The sequence below is a fragment of the Pseudopodoces humilis genome, chromosome 6, assembly GCF_049639895.1.
Source record: "Pseudopodoces humilis isolate 2021_Gansu_Grassland_sample_001 chromosome 6, ASM4963989v1, whole genome shotgun sequence".
NCBI classification, from domain to species: Eukaryota; Metazoa; Chordata; class Aves; order Passeriformes; family Paridae; genus Pseudopodoces; species Pseudopodoces humilis.
Window position 1 is genome coordinate 2,868,858 of NC_142205.1, and position 19,948 is coordinate 2,888,805.

At 46.1% G+C, this 19,948-nt stretch overlaps 1 protein-coding gene across 2 annotated transcripts in view; it reads right to left on the reverse strand.

Annotated features, from left to right (window-relative positions):
- PTPRA (protein tyrosine phosphatase receptor type A) overlaps positions 1 to 19,948 on the reverse strand; it is a 113,820-nt gene that overhangs the window by 45,536 nt on the left and 48,336 nt on the right. For both annotated transcript variants that reach the window (XM_088056523.1, XM_088056521.1), the window contains one exon: positions 11,627 to 11,698. Coding sequence is in view for 1 of the 2 variants with exons in the window: in XM_088056521.1 (XP_087912647.1) it covers positions 11,627 to 11,638 (12 nt within the window). In the remaining variant the exon portion in view is untranslated. Of the gene's footprint in view, positions 1 to 11,626; positions 11,699 to 19,948 lie in introns of those variants that run through there.

Below are 19,948 nucleotides of genomic sequence, written 5' to 3' on the forward strand. Positions count from 1 at the left end.
GGAGAAAGGCTGAGATGCTGCCAAATTGTGGGCAGCAGCTTGGAGAAAAAAGGACTAAAGGCTCAAATGCTGCTTCAAAGAAATAATATTTGTTCACAAAAATTGGAAGGGCTGCAAGAGACAAACAAGGCCACAAACATGCACCAGGCTGGAGGTTAAGCACATACTGATAAAAGGTGTCAAAAATGCAATGGCCTCGACTGAAAATGTCCTTAAAAAAGCACTAGATGGGAAAACTCCACTCCAACCACCATCCTATTTCCCCAAAGGATTTTATACCCATGTCTGGTGGTAAAAGTTATTCTAATTTATTACAAAAAATGGTTATTTTGGGCTTGATCATCACTTCAGCAAGTAATTAACCACTGAATCCAAGAGCCTGCTGCTACTTCAAGGTCCTCCCTCTGGGACAGGGACACCTTTCACGGGCCCAGGTTACTCCAAGCTCCATCCAACCTGGCCTTGACCACTTTCCAGGGATGGGGAAATACAGGGATGGGGAGTTACAAGTCATTAAAAGCTGTTCCCATCCCACAGGCACCCAGCTCAGAGTCACTTCTTAAAGGTGTCCACTCCTTACAGGAGTTTTGCTGGAGATCTTGCTTCCCACTTGCTCAAAAACATTCAACCATGTGTGTAAATCCTTGCCACACGAGGATCTGAAGGAATTTTTTAGGTGGGAGGGCAGCTCCAGGTAGGAAAACCCATCAAGGAAAATGTGAGGGCAGCTCACACTGCACAGGAACTCTCTGCTTGCCTCAGCAGCAAAGTTTAATTCCCACCCTTGTACAGCACGTTCTGATATTTAAAAATATTCAGTCGACTTCCACATCTCCTGTGCCCTTTATTTTTCTGACGGCTTCTCCTGGATGGGAAGCACGGGAAAATCCAAACTGCAGAACAGAGCAAAGAGCCAGGAACCACTGCAGCCACTGACCCAGAGCCAACTTTGGGGTGTTTTTGTTTAAAACACAACTTTTAGAGAGCTGTAAGAATAAATATATATTCTAAACCCTCTAACACTTACTAGAGGTCTAAAAGAAAGCAGAGTTGGAAATAGGAAGTGCATATCCAAAGGGAAAGCCGGAGCACAGGGAGGCAGCCTGCCCTTCCCTGGCTGCACGTCTCCCTTTCTTGGCTGCAAGGAGCAGCAAGGAAGTGATTATAAAGCATTTATTTGCAAAATCACAGCCAATAAATCCAAGAGCAACAACACCCTCCCTCACACTGCTCGGTCCTTGGGTGGGGGGGAAATGAAGGAGAGCTCTAGGTCTGACCAGCAGGCAGGTGCATGGCAGGAGATCTTCGCTCCAAAGATTTTTGGGAAGAACTCAAGGCTGTGAAGTGGAATATTCAGCCAGGCTGGCCCTTACCTCTGCTGCTTTGAAGGCCTAGAAAATAAAAAACCTTAGAAAGGCAGTGATGGTTGTGGAATGAAAACGCCTGAAAAGGCTAAAAAAAAAAAAAAAAAAAAAGACTGGGCTGTTGAATGAGGAAATGAGTAAGGGAGAGCAAGAGAAAATAAAATAGTACAGAAAAAACCATCTAAATTCTCCTCCCCTTTCCTGGATACAAATACCATCACAAGAAAACCGTAGGAAGCGAATCTGACTGCTTTGAAAAGCACTGAGGTCAAAAGCCCGACAGAAGAAAGGAAAAAGGATTAAACAAAGGGATGATATAATCTATCCAGCTATAATTCAAACCTTCGAGGTATAAATAGCTCCACTACAGGGCTCGAGTCAACCACTAATTTACACTGCAATCAGGAGGGGGAGGCAGATACCCATCCCCACAAGCAGATTAATCCTTAATTGCTCATTTTTGCATTTCTGACACCTTTCTTTTGAAGTACCAAAGCTGGTACCGTCTCACAAAAGGCGCTGGTGAGCCTGAAAATTGGTGAGATGAGCCTGGCTGCTGCTTGTTCCAGGCCCATGCACAGTCCCAGATGCTTTTGTGGGTCCTCAGTGCAAAGAAGAAAGGAGATGGCTCCAATCCATGGGGATAAGAGAGGATCAAAGCCAGCATTTGCCAGTTTGACACAAAGGGAAGCAGGACTCGTGTTTCACAATGTTTTTCCAAGGCCTTAATTGCAGATAAATACTTACTGGGATATTCAAATACTTGTGAGCACATCAATCACTTCAGAGGCTCTGTAAATCCCTCTAGGAATACCGGTAAGGATGGGGTGGGTGGTGTGAGATAAGAGCAGCAGGATCAGCAGCTGGTGGGGGTGGTGGCTTTCAGAAAGGGACACCCAACCCCTTCTCCTCTGTTGTGTCCTTCCCTCTTGACTCATCTCAATCCACGGGAGGAAGGCAATGCCAGTGATGGAAAGGGTTTTAGGGGAGGAATTAGTTCATTCTTCACCACAATGTCAAGTTCTGAAGTTCGGTTCAAGAGCAGATCCTTTCCTGTTCCTGTGTGCATCCTGCATTGCCAGGTGGAACGGCTGTGTCCAGACACCCCCTGCATGTGTCTTGTGGGTTAATTAAATTAATTAACCACCCTGCCCCTGTTAATGACCCTCACTGCATCCCAGCCTCTCTGAACTGAATGAAAGTGTCATCCTAGGAGCAGAATCACAGAATGGTTTGGGTTGGAAGGGACCTTAAAAACCATCCAGTTCCAACCCCATCCATTATCAGGGACACCTTCCACCATCCCAGGGTGCTCCAAGCCCCATCCAATCTGGCCTTGGACATTTCCAGGGATCCAGGGGCAGCCACAGCTTCTCTGGGCACTCCCCACCCTCACAGGGAACAATTCCTTCCGAGTACCCCATCCAACCCTGCTCTCTGCCAGTGGGAAGCTGTTCCCCCTTGTCCTGGCACTCCATCCTTTGCCCCAGGTCCCTCTCCAGCTCTCCTGGAGCCTCTTCAGGCACTGAATCCCCTCTTCCCTGCTGCCCACAATGTGGGATCAGCCCAGGGAATGTCCAGCCTTTCATCCACCAACATCCCCAAACCATTCAGGGCTGCTATATCCCTGCTATTTTTTTTTGCAGGTGAGATACAGCATCCCATACAAAAATTCCTGTCCTGTAACACATCAGACTTTGTTTAGACAACAACTTTCTCCTAACACCATTTCATCAGTCACCAACCTCTGCTCCCAAGACTTTTGACTTATTCCTTTTGGGAAGCATCCAGCTTGATCCCACTATCAGGGGTGGGTGTTTTTTTTTTGTGCCCCAGTGGGTTATTTCATCAGGATGTGCACCTGGAAAGCTTATTCCAGGCTGAGTGTGCAGCTAGTGGGAAGAAAGACTTCTTGATGATGCATTTTCCTACCAAAATAGAAGCAGCATCTTTAAACACAAACAGATTTCAGCTTCCAGCACGGCAGTCCTGGGGCAGGAGACTGAACCAGCTTTAACTACTGAAGTCACACAGGGAAGAATTTGTGGGGGGGGAAAAAAAAAAAAGGAAAGTGTGTGGTTTCTGTATTTCAGCAGCAATGTGCTCCAGATGGATTAAATGCCATGTAGGCTGGTGAGAAAAAAAAAACAACAACTTTGCTCCTCCCTCGAAACAGAAGGTGGGACAATTCACATCAAAACTGGTTCAAGCACAAAGCAGAAGTCACCAAATGCTTCAAAAGCAGCAAATTGTACCAAATTCAGATGTTAAAGCATCACTGGGGAAAAAAAACCCACAACACCCTGTGGTATGAAACTCTGAAAATGTATGTTAAAAATTGTGTAACAGAGAATTTTTCCATATTTTTGCTCCCAAGAATAAAGACTGGGATAAATCAACAGCTGAAAGGGCTGAAAGTCATCTTGCTGTGAGCCTTTGTTAATAAAAATCAGAGTGTGGATGAAATCATTCAAGCTGAAAGGAAGAGCAAATGTTTTAAAAGGTATTTTCCTCTGAAAAGGAAAAATCTGCCTCATGGTAAAGAGAAGCAGCAAATCAGTTCACAATATTTCCTTCCTTTTGTGACAAGGAAAATGTATTAAAACTAAGACTGGAAAGGAAATAAAGTCATTTCATTACAAGCAAGACATGAAGCACCGAGGAAGAATTTCTTTAAAGCCCAGGGTTGCCCCCATGAGATCAGGAAGCAGGGATGCCCAGGGCACAGTGTGGGGACCAAAGGTGAGGCTGAGCATCCTGCAGATCCTCTGCATCCCATCACTTAACCAGCATTTCCAGTTTCCAACTTCTTACAGATTCATCATGGACTTCAGCAAGCTGACAGCCCTTCCAAAAGCCCAGAAACAGCCACTTTAAGAACAATGGAAACTCCTGAACACCTGCCTGAGGGATGAAAAAAAACAGTGTCTAGCAGATATGATCTTTTTTTTTTTTATTATTTAAGGGCAAATAAAATTGAAGTGGGGAGTAGATGTTTTAAAGCTGTTAATGCAGAGCTGGGTTGCCAGCCAACATCTCACTAAAACATCTTCCCAAATGGTACATTTCAGGATTCAAAGCACATAAAAATAAAGAAATAGATATTAAATAGGCTTTGATCAAGCCTCTGGCTGCTTGGGAAAAGGGCTTTTAACAGATGCACCTCCAAAGCAAAACAGTAGCTGGGACTAATCCTCCATGCCTCAAAACCAGTGCCATACTGGGCTTCCCATTTTGTTTTTGTGCTGTGGACACCTGTGAGGATCCCTGGTGAAATATTTGGGGGTGGTTTCAATGCTGCTCATGGCACCTGAGCCTGGTGGACCACAGCAGCAGCTGAGGAGCAGAAAATTCATTTTGTGTGACCTGTCATTTGAGCAAACAAATCCCCATCCTGCCCAAGGCGTGTCTGAGCTCCAGGACAGCCAAACTGAGCCTCTGGCAGCTCTGGGAGGAGGTGGAGCAGCACCACAATGGGGGTGTTGAGGTCTTCTTCAGGGAGATGCAGGACCAGGGCTCTTCTTTCCTTCCCCAGCAGCCTTTGAAGGTGTGGTGACCTGGCAGCAGCGTGGCTGGAGGCAGCTGGAGGCACTGATCCACAGCAGCTGGAGTTTCAGGTTGGTTTTTCTGGCAGTAAATGATGTCTGTAAGAGACACCTGCTCTGGCAGTGCTCAAGCAGAATCCTTGTCCTCTCTGCTGAGTGCTCATTCCAAGACAGACCAGGAAGAAAAAAATCCAGGTGACACCAGCCTTTGTGGGGATCCCCAGGTGTTTCAGCCACTCCAGGGGCTCCCTGCACATCCCAGTTTGGGGGAGCACTGAAGGGCAGAGCTGAACTCTTCCAAATCATTTCATTTTTGCTCAGATTTAACTCTTTCCCTCCAGACCCCTCACACTGTTCTTGGTCACCACCTGCAATTTTGAGCTCATTTTTGGGATGAAGGCAGGGAGACACTGAACATCCCAAACACCCCAGCAAGCGCCTGCTGAATTCCCATCACTTCCACACACCTGAATCTTCTTACATGGATTAAAACACCAACACAACGTGAACCCTGACCAACTTCTCTCCTGAAAAAACCCAACTCAGCTTCCCCATTACTCTACCACCTTTCTGCTGCTTAACCTCTGGTGCCATTTCCCCCTCCTGCAGAGCTCTCATCTCCCCACAAGTTTTCGCTGCAAGAAGGAACCTTAAATAACTAAAGGGATGCAGCTGCAGAGACCTCCCTGCTCAGTCCACCTGTATCTCAAAAGCTCAGATATCAGAACATTCACTCATTTAGGGGGAGAAACAGCAACATTTCATCCTCCAAACTAGTTTGTCTCAAATGCAGAGTTTTTTTGCAAAATCATGGCCTTGTTCACATGATGTTGTTGACTTAGCAAGCTGGTCTAGTGGAAGGTGTCCCTGCACATGGCAGGGGGTTGGATTAAATGGTCTTTAAGGTCTCTTTCAACCCAAAACATTTTATGGTTCTGTGATTCTCTAACTTCTCCACCCCCTTGTACAAGGCTGGAAGCAGCCCATGCTAATATTTTTGGTTTGCTTTTTCATTTTTTTAATCTTTTTATTTTATTTATTTTTTTTTTAATTAAGGACCAGGTCTAGCTGAATTTTAAACCTGCAGACTTCCTCTAGAGTGACAGCAGTTTGACCTTGTACTTCCTCAAAGCTCAGCCCAAGGTAAGACTTGAGGTTGCCAAGAACCTGCTGAGTGAGGTGCAGCCAAGCTGGGCACCTTCCACGGAGGAAAAGGAGCCATAAAGAGGTAAAACACAGCTTTATTGTAGTATAAACTCCATCTGTATTTGAAATGCTTCACTTTAAAGAGCTTCTCCCCTCCCTCCAGCTCTGCAAAGAGAGAACTGTTCACCAAGGCACACAAACCACATCAAATTGAAGCAGAACCTGGCCAAGCAGCTCAGACACAGCCCCCATCTCCCAAATGCTCTCTGCAGCAGCAAAACTATGGATTACAGTGTTTCCTTCCCCAAATATTGTACATTTTACCTGGTACAGCACTCACTTCCTGCACTACAACTTACACGCTGGGCAGAAACGCCTGGGTAAGAGAGGACAGGAGAGGAAGGGAAAATATCTTGCATATGGATGGGCACCTATAAAATGCATTAAAAATCAAATTTGGGAGTTAAAATCCCTCAGCAATGGTCAGCCATAATCTAGTTTCTCTCTAAAGCTTTCCTCCTTTTTGGATCTCCCTCCAGATTCCCCAAGCGATAATTTACCTCCTTCCCCAGCGAGCTCATCCCTTGGCTCCACAGGTACCAACTGTGCCCTCTCTCACTCCAAGTGCTGTTATATTTTGATGAAGCTCAGAGCAACTGGTGGAGTTTGTATGACAAATATCACATTTTGTGTCAGAACTGGAGGATTTACGCATCAAAAGCTTGTCTGGCTTCTCCCCGCCTGCAGCCGTTTACCTGCTGCAAGGTATCACTTCCCATGAAATGCACCCACCTTAGGCCACCACAGCCCTTGGAAATACACAAAATAATTACTTTTTCCAGCCTGCCTTATCTCCCTGTGGACATCCACACACAAAAATCCCCAACCCCAATATCTGCCTGCCCTCAGAATGACTCTGTGTGAAAAGGGAACAGGTCCCTGACCGAGCACCGGCGGTTCTGCACCACAAGGAGATTGTCCAGTGCATCACAAATCCATCCAACCACCAGCTGGAGCTGCGAGGGGTCCACGTGTCCCTTGCCAAATTCCTGTGTAATTTTCCATTCTTTCTTCTTAATCAGTGCATAATCCAAGGAAGATTTGTATAGCAGTATTAAAGGAAAAGTCGCTGGTGCAGGGAGAGGAAAACACCGGTGACGGTGCCAGCCTGACAGGGGATTTCCATGCTTTGCTCTTGGAAAGGCCTGATAAGATGGATATATTTGTTTTAGCTTTCAGCAAGGAACCTCAAGGATTTGGATTACAAAATGCCTAAATAACGTCACAAGAACTGAGTTCTGGAAAAGGAGATAGGAGAAGTTAATGGTGTTAGCAAGCACTGACCTGGCTAATCCCATTGCTGACCTGTGTCTGGCTGGGCAAACGTGTTCCTGAAACCTGGATGTGGTTTATAGCACGTGGTCTTGGGGCAAGACAGTGCAATTCCAATTGTTCCAATTGGGTGCAGTTCCAGAATTTTGTGGATTTTGGTTTGTATCAGCTGGGACCAGATGTTCTCCTCTGCCCCCTCCACCTCCAGTGTCCCCTGTGTGAAAAAATGTCACCAAAGCAGCTGCACTTGTGTTTTACCAACAAACCCAAAGCACATCTGATTGAATTCCCTCTTCTTTTCTGTTGGATCTTAAAGACAATTTAGTTCCACACTGCTGCCATGGGCAGAGACACTTTCCACTAAACCAGGTTGCTCTGAACCCATCCAACCTTGAGCACTTCCAGGGATGGGGCAGCTGATCTGCCCAAAATGAAGGATCTTGTTTTACTGAAAACGTGGATCAACTCAGCCCTCCCACTGGACCAACTATAATCAAAGCAGGGATGGGTTTGGAGACACCAACATGAAAAAGATTTGCTCCTATAGGTGCAGGCCCACCAGAGCCAGCAGTAGCTGCGCTTAGCTGCAATTAACTAAATTAGCACGGCTTGATCTCAGTGGAGACAAGTGGTTGAGGAAGCCCTTAAACTTAGCAAGCAAACACCACTAAAAACCTAAACTGACTGCAGCTGCAACCCTCCTGAAAGCTGAACCTGTGGCTGCTACAACCTGGCAACGTATTTTTGAGGCAACCACCCCTTTGGTGCAGTTTCCTATCTGTTCAGGCAACAGGTACATCAGTTGCTGGTATCGGTTTTTCAGGACTGAATTTCAATAAAAATCTCATGTCTCAGAAGGATGTGAGAGCAGTTGATGTCTGTGCACTGATAGTTATGCCTAATTAACATAAAAATGAGGTTTTCCTAATCACCTGCAAGAGGAAACCTGCTTACAGAACAAGCTACTGGGGAAAAAAAAAAATAAATTACTCCTCAGGGAGGCAGTTGTCAGAAATAAGGTGGAGGGTGGATGTGTTTATTTATACCAGCAGCTCCAGGTAGGGGCTGCAGGTCCTCACATGCTGCCTGGTGTGGTTTCTGCAAGGAGTTTTCTCCTTCCTGTCCCCATTCCACGCTCAGCTCCAACCGCCCAGCACTGGAGGTGTGTGCTGGGAATGATGGTTTGCACTCTGTGCAGCAGTCCCTGCAAATTCCAGAGTATTTTTTAGGATGCAGCAGGTCAGGTCAGCTCACCTCAGTGGTATCAAATCTCATGCAGAAGTTTGAAGCTTCACAGGAAAGAGGTGGGGAGAAGTGCCAGTGGGATTTAGGAGCACCATTCGCTTGTGATTTCTGGTCTCTGGGCAAACTCTGTTTCCAAAACGTACTCCAAGGATCAGCCTGCACATCCCAAAATGTGAAAGCGAGCTTTAAAGGCTTCAGAAGCACTGCAGTTGGTGGTGGCTTTGACTGACACTGCAAATCTCAGTCAGGGAAAAATCACTTTATGCCTTGGCCAATCAAAGCAGAATCCACCAGGATGAAGAAGTGCAGGGCTGGGATGAGTGATGACCCACCACCTCCTGAACTTCATCTCATGAAGTTTGGTCACAACTGCACATGCTTGGGGAGAAGATGAAGCTGTGGCACTTCTCTGAGGAGCAATCCTTGAGGGAGAGGCTGTGGGACCGTGACCAGCCGGTGCTGGCGGGTACCCCCGGAGGGGAGCAGCAGCAGCACCCCAGTGATAAATGAAGTTTCAAGTTACTGCGAGAACAAACACCAGAGGAAGGAGCCAACCACAATTACTCACTTATCTCGCAGGAAAGACATTTCAGTTATTGTGGGTAGCACCGAAAACAACAGCTCGGTGACGGGCGCTGCTGGAACCGGTGGAGGAAACCACACGTGTCGAGCTCTTCTGCAAATCCACAGGGCACGTCAGCGTGGCTCCCACCTCCCAAAAACTGCTGCCAACACAGCTGGAGGAGGATATGGATGGTGCAGAGCTTGTGGAAGGCTTTGGATGGGCTTTGTTGAAACAAGAGCTGTGGTTTTAGCGTTCCCCTCTCAGAAACGTGGCAGTGGTGTCATGGGACTGTCCTCTCCACACCCCGATGGCCTCTGCCCTCCTGAGCAGCTCTGGCAGTGCTTTGCACACTCAGATACAGCTTGGCACAACGCCACCTCTCCATCACACTGAGCACCTTGCTCTGGCTGCTTCCAACACACAGCGCTGCTCTTCCCAACCCAGGACCTCACAAATGGTGGGAGCACTGATGCTCCACCTGTTCTACCCCCAACACCTGCCCCTGATGCTCTGGGGGGCAGAAGTTCTCCCAGTTTTCCTTATCAAAGCAAATTTTTCGGAAAATAAATACATTACACAAAGTATTGTAGATGAACATCTCAACTTTTCTGCTCTCTACAAAAAGGAAGTAAGAAAATCAGAAGCAAATTTTTTAATGCTATCAGATTTAGTCAAGTTTAATGAGGACACCAGATTTAGCATCAATGTAGAATTTAGAATGAAACAAAAACCTTGATTTTGTACATGAAACCTGAAGTCACCCAAAATTCCAGTAATTCTTTCCTCGCTCTTTCTATTCCTATGAAACACCATAATTTTAAATATTGGATAATTTCAGTCTGCAGCTTGAAGGTTTCTCCAAAACACCAGCTCTTTTTGGAGACAGACTGATGTCACTGTAGCTCATTTGCTTAATTAGTGATTTACAGAAAGATGTTTCTAGGAGAAGGGGGAAACCCTTCAAATGAAAAGCTCCAAGTGCAGAATGAAGAGACCATCCCCAATGACTGTTTACTCCCATCTTGTACATAATTTTGGGCCACACTGTATCAATCAGCAGCTGTGACTGATGCCATTCCACTTCCTAAATATAAAAGTGAACTCTGCAAGAGGCCAAGCAAAACTCTGAGTTTTTCCTAACAGGAGGATGTTGCTTTTAAAAAATCGCGCTGGGACGAGAAGTCAGCGCACAGGATAAACACACAGATCCCGGCGCTGTCACACAGCCCTGAAGGAGTTTTCCCCTTATTTCAGCACTTTGTTTTTATCACTGCAGCCTTCCTTCCCCCAAGCACTTGGCTTTTGCTGACCGCTGCACCCCGGCACACAAATCCTTCTCCAAAGGGGTGCTCGGGTACGGCGGAGCGCGCGGAGAGGGCTCGCACAGATGCGCACGTTGCAAGAAACAATAATTCATGCAAATCCCTGCTCCGAGCAAATTCCACAGCAGTGCATCTTATCACAAGCCAAACAAAAAGTACGAATACACTGGAGAATGGTAAACCCAGTGTTCAAAGAATTTGCTCTTGTTGCAGCTTGAATTTCCCCCCTCTCCTTCCAACAACTCTCTGCCGACACCAAAAACCGACCAGCCACTAAGTGAAGCCATTAATCAGAAGCGAAAACCCAAATGGTGAGAGGAAGCAAAGCCTCTGTTACAGAAGATATTTGGGAGTCTCTGTGGTGACTCCTGAAGGGGTGAAGACCATCTTTGCTTCAGGAAGAGGAGGCAGAGACCAGCAGTGACCATTTCACCCTTCTGATGGTGCCTCCAGGCACAACCAACCCAGCAAGGAAAGAACCCAGATATTAAAGCAGCACGAAAACTAATTATAAATCCATTTAAATCTGCTCACATTTGTGTTTTCTTCTCCAAGTTTGTACAACCGTTTACTGCTTTTAAATCAGGGATTTTCCTCTGTTTCATCAATCAAGAATTGAGCACTCTCTTGCCACATTTGGAGATAGACCAGCTTTCCACAGAAGCTCAAGACGATGAAAATAAACGAATAAAATGTATTTTTAGTTCGAGTTTTTTTTCTTTTTTTCTTTTTTTTTTTTTTTGAGATGGCAAGTTAGAACCTGAATTCCAACCCAACCACTGGGTTTCAGCAGAACAAAAAAATCCCTGTGCTGAATGCTCTCAAATAAGAGTCATGTCCCTTCCAACTCCACACCAACAGAGACCTTATTATCCTTTGGGGGAGGAAGTCAGATTTTTTTCCACTTAGTTACGTTCCCAGGTAGTTCTTAAATAAGATTTCCCTTCCCTCTGTGTTTAAAGGGACACTTTAGCACAAGTTACTGCTTGGCCATAGTGCCATCATTGTGTGCTGAGACCCAAAATAGAGCCATGACCATCAGGGCCACTGGCCAGGACGATTTTATTTCATTTATTTTATGCCCAAATTAACAGCACCTCTTCCTACCTTAATTATCATCGGTCAATTGTCCACCTGCATGTCATTAGGAGCCCATAAAGGTTCTTCCAGTGCTGCCCCCTGGAAACAAACAAACAAACAAAGCTTTTAGAGCCAGAGAGTTAAAACACAGCAACATCTTAGCGAAACAACGTTTTTACTGCTGCCAGCTTGCCCATTCCACTTCATTTTACCGGATGCAAAATGCAGTTTTTCATTATTGCTCAAGCTACAGACACACTCGAAAACATGAAAATAACTTTTAAACACAGAAAGCAAAATTGGGAATTTCCAGGGTTAAAAGTACTTTTGGGAAGAGGTGGCAGGAGGGAATTACAGGGCAGCAGCAGCAGATGTTACATATGAAGGGACTCTGATATTCCCAGCTCGGCCTGATACATGCACTGCTGTTTGGGTAAAAGCAAATAAAGCTTAGGAGGGTCCAGAGCTAGAGGGAATAGATAATTTCTATTGTAGTGAGGGCACCACAATCACTTTGGGCTCTTCTGAGGGTGTATTTCCCCAGACAGAAGTAGTCTGAGCACTGGGAAAAGCAGTTTTTTTGTGTGTTCATTTACTCTCACCCCAAGGGAAGGGGACAGAGAGCCACGTGGAGGTCACCAAGATTTCTGGTGACCACGTACCTGTGGGATAGCACCAGCAACTTCCTCAAGCCCAAACCTCTCTGAATACAAATTCTAGCTGTAGGATCCAGTGTGATCCTGTAAGGAACTGCAGACCTGCAGGGAAGTTTGTGATGTTCTCACATTCTTGCACAAACCATCTCCCCAGCAGCTCTTGGGTTTGGATTCCTGGCTCCACCAGCACAGCCACACCACAGGGACTCACAGTTCACTTGCCATGTCCACACTGCTCCTGGCTGTTCCCCAGTTTTACATGACTCCACTCCCTGCATCTCAGTTCCCCTTCCCAAAATATCTTTTACCCACATCAGCTCTGAGGCAGCAGCAGGGCTCCTTGCAGGAGCCTGCAGAGCCAACCCCCAACTAATCCCATCTTCTGGGTTGTTGCTATGAAATACAGAATTAGAGACCTGAGGCACTTCTAGATTTTAAGTTTAATACATTTAAACCAATTTTTTTTAATTTTTTTTTTCCTACTGACATCTTCCCTGCCCAGCCTTGGGCAGGATGCGACCCAGCCATCTGTTCCGTCGGTGCCAGGAGCTGTGGAGCTCAGACATAATCCCTGGGTGATCTCCTCATTGTTTTTCATCCTGCTCAAGTGTTGACTCGAGCACTTGTTCAATTAGACAAGTCTCAGCACTGCAATCAGATGGGCGCACGGGGCTGATTTTCTACCTCCACGGAGGAGAAAAAATCTGATTTAGCCGAGTGCGATAGAACCGGGAGCTTCAAAGCAACGAGACTGGAGATCACGTCTCCTCTGAAGTCTGCCAGAACTGCTCCTTAACCCGAGCAGACCACCAGCAACTTCCACTCTAAGAGAAGCTGTGAGACAGAGCAGATTAAAAGACATTGGATCTGCCAGGGAGGAGGAGAGCTGGCTTATTTTCCTGATACTTCTTTTTTGAGGGAACTGGAGAACAGCTGAGGCATCTGCTTTCTCTTGTCTCTGGCTCTAAGTGAGTGACCCCAGATGTGCCAGACTCGCTGCTATTCCCACACAAACACAAAATTGCATTTTCCTCCTTATGATCCAACGTTTCCCAGGAATCAGAGGGGTCTGAGGGCTACAAGAATCCAGTCCAGCCTTCAGCCTGTCCTCTCCTCCCTGCCATCCTTTGGTTAGCTCCCTGCATTTAAACAAAACCATACATTTTGTGGGACCAGAGTCAGGAAGTTGGCATGAGCAAATGTGCTGTCAATATTCTCATGGTCAATTTATTCCTTCATTCACAAGGCTGCCAGATTCCAAACTCATCTTTGGATGGTGCCAAGTGCAGGAAAATCACAGGATTGTGGAAGGGACCTCTGGAGACGATCAAGCTCAGTGTCCCTGTCATGGACTACCCCAGGTTGCTCCAAACCTGTCCAACCTGGCCTTGGACATTTCCAGGGATGGGAAGTGCACAATCTCTCTGGGTAACCAGAGAGGTAACCAAATGTGAATGGAAACATAACCTCAACAATTGCATGGAACCTGGTGGCTAGTTATTATGAGGAGTTGCCCTTTCATTTTATATTTTAATATAATTAATGTTTAAATTATGATATTGTTTTGGTTTTATATTTAAGAAATAATATAGTAAGTAGTGATATTCAGATAATTATAGGGTTAATTTTAATTTTTTTAATTTATTTTGGAAATACTTAAGGTAATTTAATTAGTTTAATTTTGGTTTTGTTTCTTTTTTAGTTTTTTTTTATTAGTTACTAGAGATAGAGTTTTAAGAACTCTTCTCCAAAAATGAAAACGGAAGATCAACTTTATAAAAATTTTCCAGGATTGATCTGTATAACATTAACTTACATTAGATGACAAGTGATAACCTGTGCCATAGCCAAGAATTTCTTCCTAATATCCCATCTAAATCTATTCTCCTACAGCTTACGCTCATTCCCCCCTCATCCCATCACTCCATGCTCTTGTCCAGGGTCCCTCTCCAGCTCTGTTTGAACCTCTCTAGGTGCTGGAGGGTCTCCCCAAAGCCTCTTCTTCTCCAGCTCCCCTGCTGCCACCACCACCATGTGAGAGTTCAAAGGGAATTGGTGATGAAGCCAAGTTTTTCCAAAGCTCGGAGCGAGGCTCATGCAGCGCACGCTCGCAGCTCCTGACAAAACAAGGACAACATCTCCTGAAAGAGGAGTATACAGTGAGAGGTAACGAAAACCAGCAAATGCAAAGGGAGAAGGAGCACCAGAGAGCTCATAAATGTCAAGGGCAGGTGTGTGAATGGCGTGTAGAGCTGGCTGTGCCTTCAGATGGCTGCAAAAACGGCTCAGCGGCAGGAGCAGAGGGGAATTTGGGATGCAGCGACTCCCAGCCCTCATTCCTTGTGACAATTACGGAGCACTCGAGTATGTCAGAGCAGAAGCATCTCATGTTCTACACATCCACACCCATTCTTAGAAATCACTCACTGGCCTCAGCAATCGCTTTCTGTGCAGAGAGGAAGCGAGACTGCCAAGGAGCAAGCATAGCACGGAGCTGAGAGCGTCCCACATTGGGCTCCTGCAGCCCCACACCATCCTTCCCACTCCTCTGCCTCTTCCCAACCCCACTGTGCCCCGATGTGCCAGCAGTGTAATCCTCTTCCCTGATAATCCTCCCAAAAAGCTGCATCTGCAGGATCTGGTGCCATTAGCTGAGTGTGGGAAACCATCCCCGCAACCCACTGACCTCAGGAATACCATAATAATTCACATTTATTATTTGTACACCATTTGTATCTATTTGGATGAAAGCAATTTAACCTGCTGCTACAGCACACCAATAGTAAGGAAGACATGCTGGATATAGGAAGGAACTTCCATTCTCTACCATGAAAACTCAGTTTTCTAAGCTTGGCAGCATTGGGAAATCTATCACTGACCTGATCCAGGTATTTATGACAATGCTGTTACACAAAGTTGCTTCAGAAAGAGATTCCAGTTACTGAATTAATTAATTACAGTTATTGGACTCAGCATCAAGGGTCTTCCAGGATGGTTAAAATCATGGAATATCCTGAGCAGGAAGGACCCATCAGAATCATTGAGTCCAACTCCTACCCCTGTGCAGAACAGCCCAAGGATCCCACACTGTGCTGGAGAGCGTTGTCCAAAAACTTCTCAAACTCAGACAGGCTTGGTGCTGTGACCAGATTGTCCTGCTTTTGGATGGGAGAGAGTTAATTCTTGGGAAAGAGTTAATTTTCTCCCCAGTAGCTGGTACAGTGTTTTGGATTTAGGATGGGAGTAATGGTTAGCTCGGTGCATTTAAACAGAGCAATAAATTTTATGGGACCGAGTCAGGAAGTTGGCATGAGCAAATGTGCTGTCAATATTTTCATGGTCAATTTATTCCTTCATTCACAAGGCTGACAGATTCCAAACTCAGCTTTGGATGGTGCTAAGTGCAGGAAAATCACAGAATTTCACAGATGACGGAGACCACGTGAGATTAAGTTGAAGAAAGATGATCTTTAAGGTCCCTTCTAACCCAAACCAGTTTGTGATTCTGTGGGAAAAATCCACCTTTTTCTTTTATTAAAATGAGGAGTACAAGGCTGCAATCTGAGAGGGTATTTCTGGAAGAACCCTGATGAAAAAGTGCTCTGGGAATTCAGATTATGACAGCAGTTTTGTTAATACGGAATATTAATGGTATAAAATGTTACAGACAAAAATGCTCAAGATCAAGGGTTGGCAAAGGTGGCCCACAGTTCCAGGAGCCCTCCATCCCTCATTAAAATTATTAAAATAAAAGGATGGCAGGTATTAGTTGGCTAGACAGCCCCAAATCCCACTGGCTGCTAATCCACCTGAAACCCAAGTGTATCAAGGCAAATTAAAGCTGCCTTTAATCCATGCAAATCTCAGCCCAGGAATCCTTTATTCTCTTACCTCCTGCCACGAGTTTAGCCCTGCCCTGTACCCCATTCATGCTGCCAGAGCAAAACAACACAAAGCTCCCTATTTTAGTAATAGAAAGAAAGAATTTTGGACCTTTCACACATTTTGGGATGGATGCAGCTTTGTGTTTCATTGGCTGGGTGAGACCAAACCCTGCTCCACCTGTGCTTGGTTTAATCATATGTATAGACACACATAAATTAGGGCAATTTGTGCATAAATTAGGCAGCATCATTATGCTAATTGGGCTGGTATGATTGTGCTGAGAGTGTTTGCAATCTGCCACAGTCCTCTGGGACAGCGCTGCGAGGGAGCTGCTGCCTTCAAAAAGGCTGGAGCTCCTCAGGGATCCCACTGGGGCAGGCAAAGCCCCACAGCGACCCAAAACAAACCTAAATAACCGAAGAGAAGGGGTGAGCAGAGCTGGTGTGATCTGCTTCCTCTGGAATGCTGGTTTCTGTTCTCTGGGTCCTAAATATCACATCCTAAGCTCCCCCTGACGCACGAAACAGGTCGAGTTATAGGTGGCTGCTGAGAGAGGCTGCTAGGAAAATACCCCCTGAGCTGTGTGTAAAACAAACAAAGAGCAGGAGACCCAAAGTCCTGGCACTTTGCTTTATAAAATTTACGTGAAGAAACAAGTCATCCCCACAAAAACCAGAGCCACTCCACTGTACCTCTTCCAATTCCACCTGAATTGCAACAGAGGTAGGAATGGTTGCTGGGATCAGGGAGGTTTCATAAGAGTAACCTGATGATCCCCATCCTAAAAGAAAAAAAAAACAACTCTAAATCTTTCCAATTGAATGAGCAAGCAAATAAACTGCGAAGTGACTGCTTCTCCTTCTGGAATTGTAGAATATCCAGAGCTGGGGGGGGACCCAAAAGGATCAGAGTCCAACTCTGAGCCCTGCACAGGACACCCCAAGAATCACAGCAGAGACTTGGTTAAATCATTAAAGCACCATACACAGGTAGGTCTGCCTGGAGTAGGTAACTATCAAGGGATTTTTATTAAGACCTTCAGGGGTTTTTACCAAAACATGGATTTCTTTAGCTATCCCAAAGGTCTCCTGCAGCCTGCAGGGCTGTGGTTGGTGTCCCTGTCCGGAGAACAGCTCTGCTGGGGTTGGTGATGCTCAGCTCCAGCTCCAGGGGTTGGTGTGGCACCACCTCTCCCTCCTCTTTATGGATACCAGGGGATGCTCCCAAAGTCGCCCAGGTTTCCTTCCAAAACTGGAATTTACCAAATGGGACCATTATGATCAAAAATCCTCCCTGTGGGACTTGAGTTCTCTCCCTTCAGAGGAGTTTATTCTCCAGGATCCAGCCAGGAGTATTTTCCTCCAACACACATGCTGGCACTTTGCCTGGCTAAAAAACATACAGGAGAAGAGCAGCAAGCACTGAGCTACTACTACTACTACTACAAGTGTTAAAAAAAAAATCAACTTTGAGCAAACCATCTGGTAACACTCACTGCGCCACAGGTGAGAGCAAACACAATACGCTCTGTACAGCACCAGAAAATCATCACTGCTCAGAGCAGGAGGCTGTGAAACACCAAACCAGCCCAGGGGCAACCTGGAACAAGTTGGCCAGAGAAGCTGTGGCTGCCCCTGGATCCCTGGAAGTGTCCAAGGCCAGGTTGGACAGGGCTTGGAGCAGCCTGGGATAGTGGAAGGTGTCCCTGCCATGGGCAGGGGGTGGGACTGAATGTCTTCAATGAAGGTGGAAGGATGAAACATTAAAAAGGGCAGGGGCACATGGGAACTGGGAGATGCTCCACAACCAGCAGGAGCAGTTTCAGCTGCAGAGCCAAAGGAATTAGTGAGATACAAAGGGTAAAAATCTGCAGCCAGCTTCCTTCTGCTCTTCTGCTGCACCCCTTGAGTATGAGTGGCTGATGGTGGCTTTTCCCCCCCCATCTTGAAGCAGAACCTTCTCTAAGTAGTTTAGCAGCGAAAGCAAACTAATCTCTCCCTCCTTGTGATGGAATATGGATACTGGCATGAGCCAACATCAGCATCTTAACACCCAGTAATTCCCAAGCCTCTCTGAACACCCAGCATCTTACCAAAACAACAGCTTTAAAACCTCTTCTCTGCACTCTTTGGTGATAATTAGCTTTAGTCTGTCACCAGCAGATCAGTTCAGGATTGTGACTAAGCCAAAGGGATGTGAAAAGGTTTTGTCCAAAGCTTCTCCACACCAAATCATCTCAAAAAAGGGAAAGAAAAAACACGAGCTGGCTGCACCAGCAGCTCCAACAGTTTCTGCTGCTCAGAAGGGAACACAGCAAGATTTAATAAACAAGCTCAATAAAGTTATTCTTCCCTGTTTTATTTCCCCTTAAAGCATCAGCCCTATTTGGTTTTGTTTCCATCACAAACAGCTCCTTTAATCGTTCCTGACAGGAGCACAACGCGGGGCCCCGGCGTGCGAAGCCTCCCCCAGCCCCTGCCAGCTCCCAGTTAATGGAGCTGCTCTGCCTCACCACAGCAATTCCTGTAATTCAAGTCTGGCAAACAATTCCTAGGCTGAAAATGGGACAGCATCCAGTCGTTATCTCCTTTCTTGCAGAAAAGAACTAGAAAAAAAAAATTAAAAAAATCCAGCATTATTTACTCTACCTGCCTGTTTGCCGTGCTGGCAGTGCCACCGCGCAGGTGTGACAGCAACAAACGCAGGCAGCTCTCACAGTTTTGCCTGTTGATGTCTCTCCTTTCATCCCAGCAAACAGCCTGTCAGAGCTAAAGGAGCAGCTGAGAGCAAGGAAAGCATCCTGCTCTCTCCTGACAGCTGAACAAGCTAGCGGTTTTCAGGAGGAAAAGCTTTCCTACGCTTCTAAACCATCACAACTCCTTCTAGAGCTGATCTTAAAAGTCTTTTCCAACCTTGATGATTCTATAATTTTAATATTCTGTAATTCTAATCTAATTAATTTTGGTCCTGGCCATTCCATATAGCCTCACTGGTGTTTTGAACCTCATGCGTTGTGTACAAATCCACCCTAGGATTCCCATCCCCAGAAAATGTATTAAAGACAAAAAAACCCCATCAGTTCTCTTGCAGACGCATTAATCGTGGACCAGCCCCTGGCCAAGCGCAGGAACTGTGCACAAATGGAGGTGAAAGGCTTTTGTTTGAATGCTTTTGCTCACCAGGACACACCTGATAAGAGCCTGCAGCAAGGGCACACCCCGAGATAAACCCGGCGGGCTCAGCCTCCCAAAGGCAGCTCCGCATCCCGGGCGAGGGGTGGGAAACAAACACCCAAAGAAAACACTCTGTGTGTAACAGGACCGTTTCCCTTGGCAAACCTCTCTGCTTTCCTTTCCTCGCCCTCTCTGTGTACGGAGAAACCATTCCCTGGCGTTTTCCGAGCTACAGTCTAGGCCTGCTCCCGTGGATGGGACGCCTGATCCTGGAGCAGGAGCATTCCACATCTCCTGGTGCCTGTAAAGTTGAGACCTTGCTGGTTTTTAGATTGGAATGTGCAAAGAGACAGAGCAAAGCTGTTTGAAAAGAGGCATCCTTTACAGATTAATGTGATACAGCTGGGAAGAAAAGAAATCCTGGGATGCAGAGGTGGCTCTAAGAGCTACATTCTGGGAAGCCAGTCAATGCACAATTGTACATGAGAGGCATTCACTGACAGTCAAACACTGGCCTACAAAATCATGGAATGGTTTGGATTGGAAGGGACCTTAAAGATCATCCAGTTCCAAGTTGCTCCAAGCCCTGCCCAGCCCGGCCTTGGACACTTCCAGGGATGAGGCAGCCACAGCTT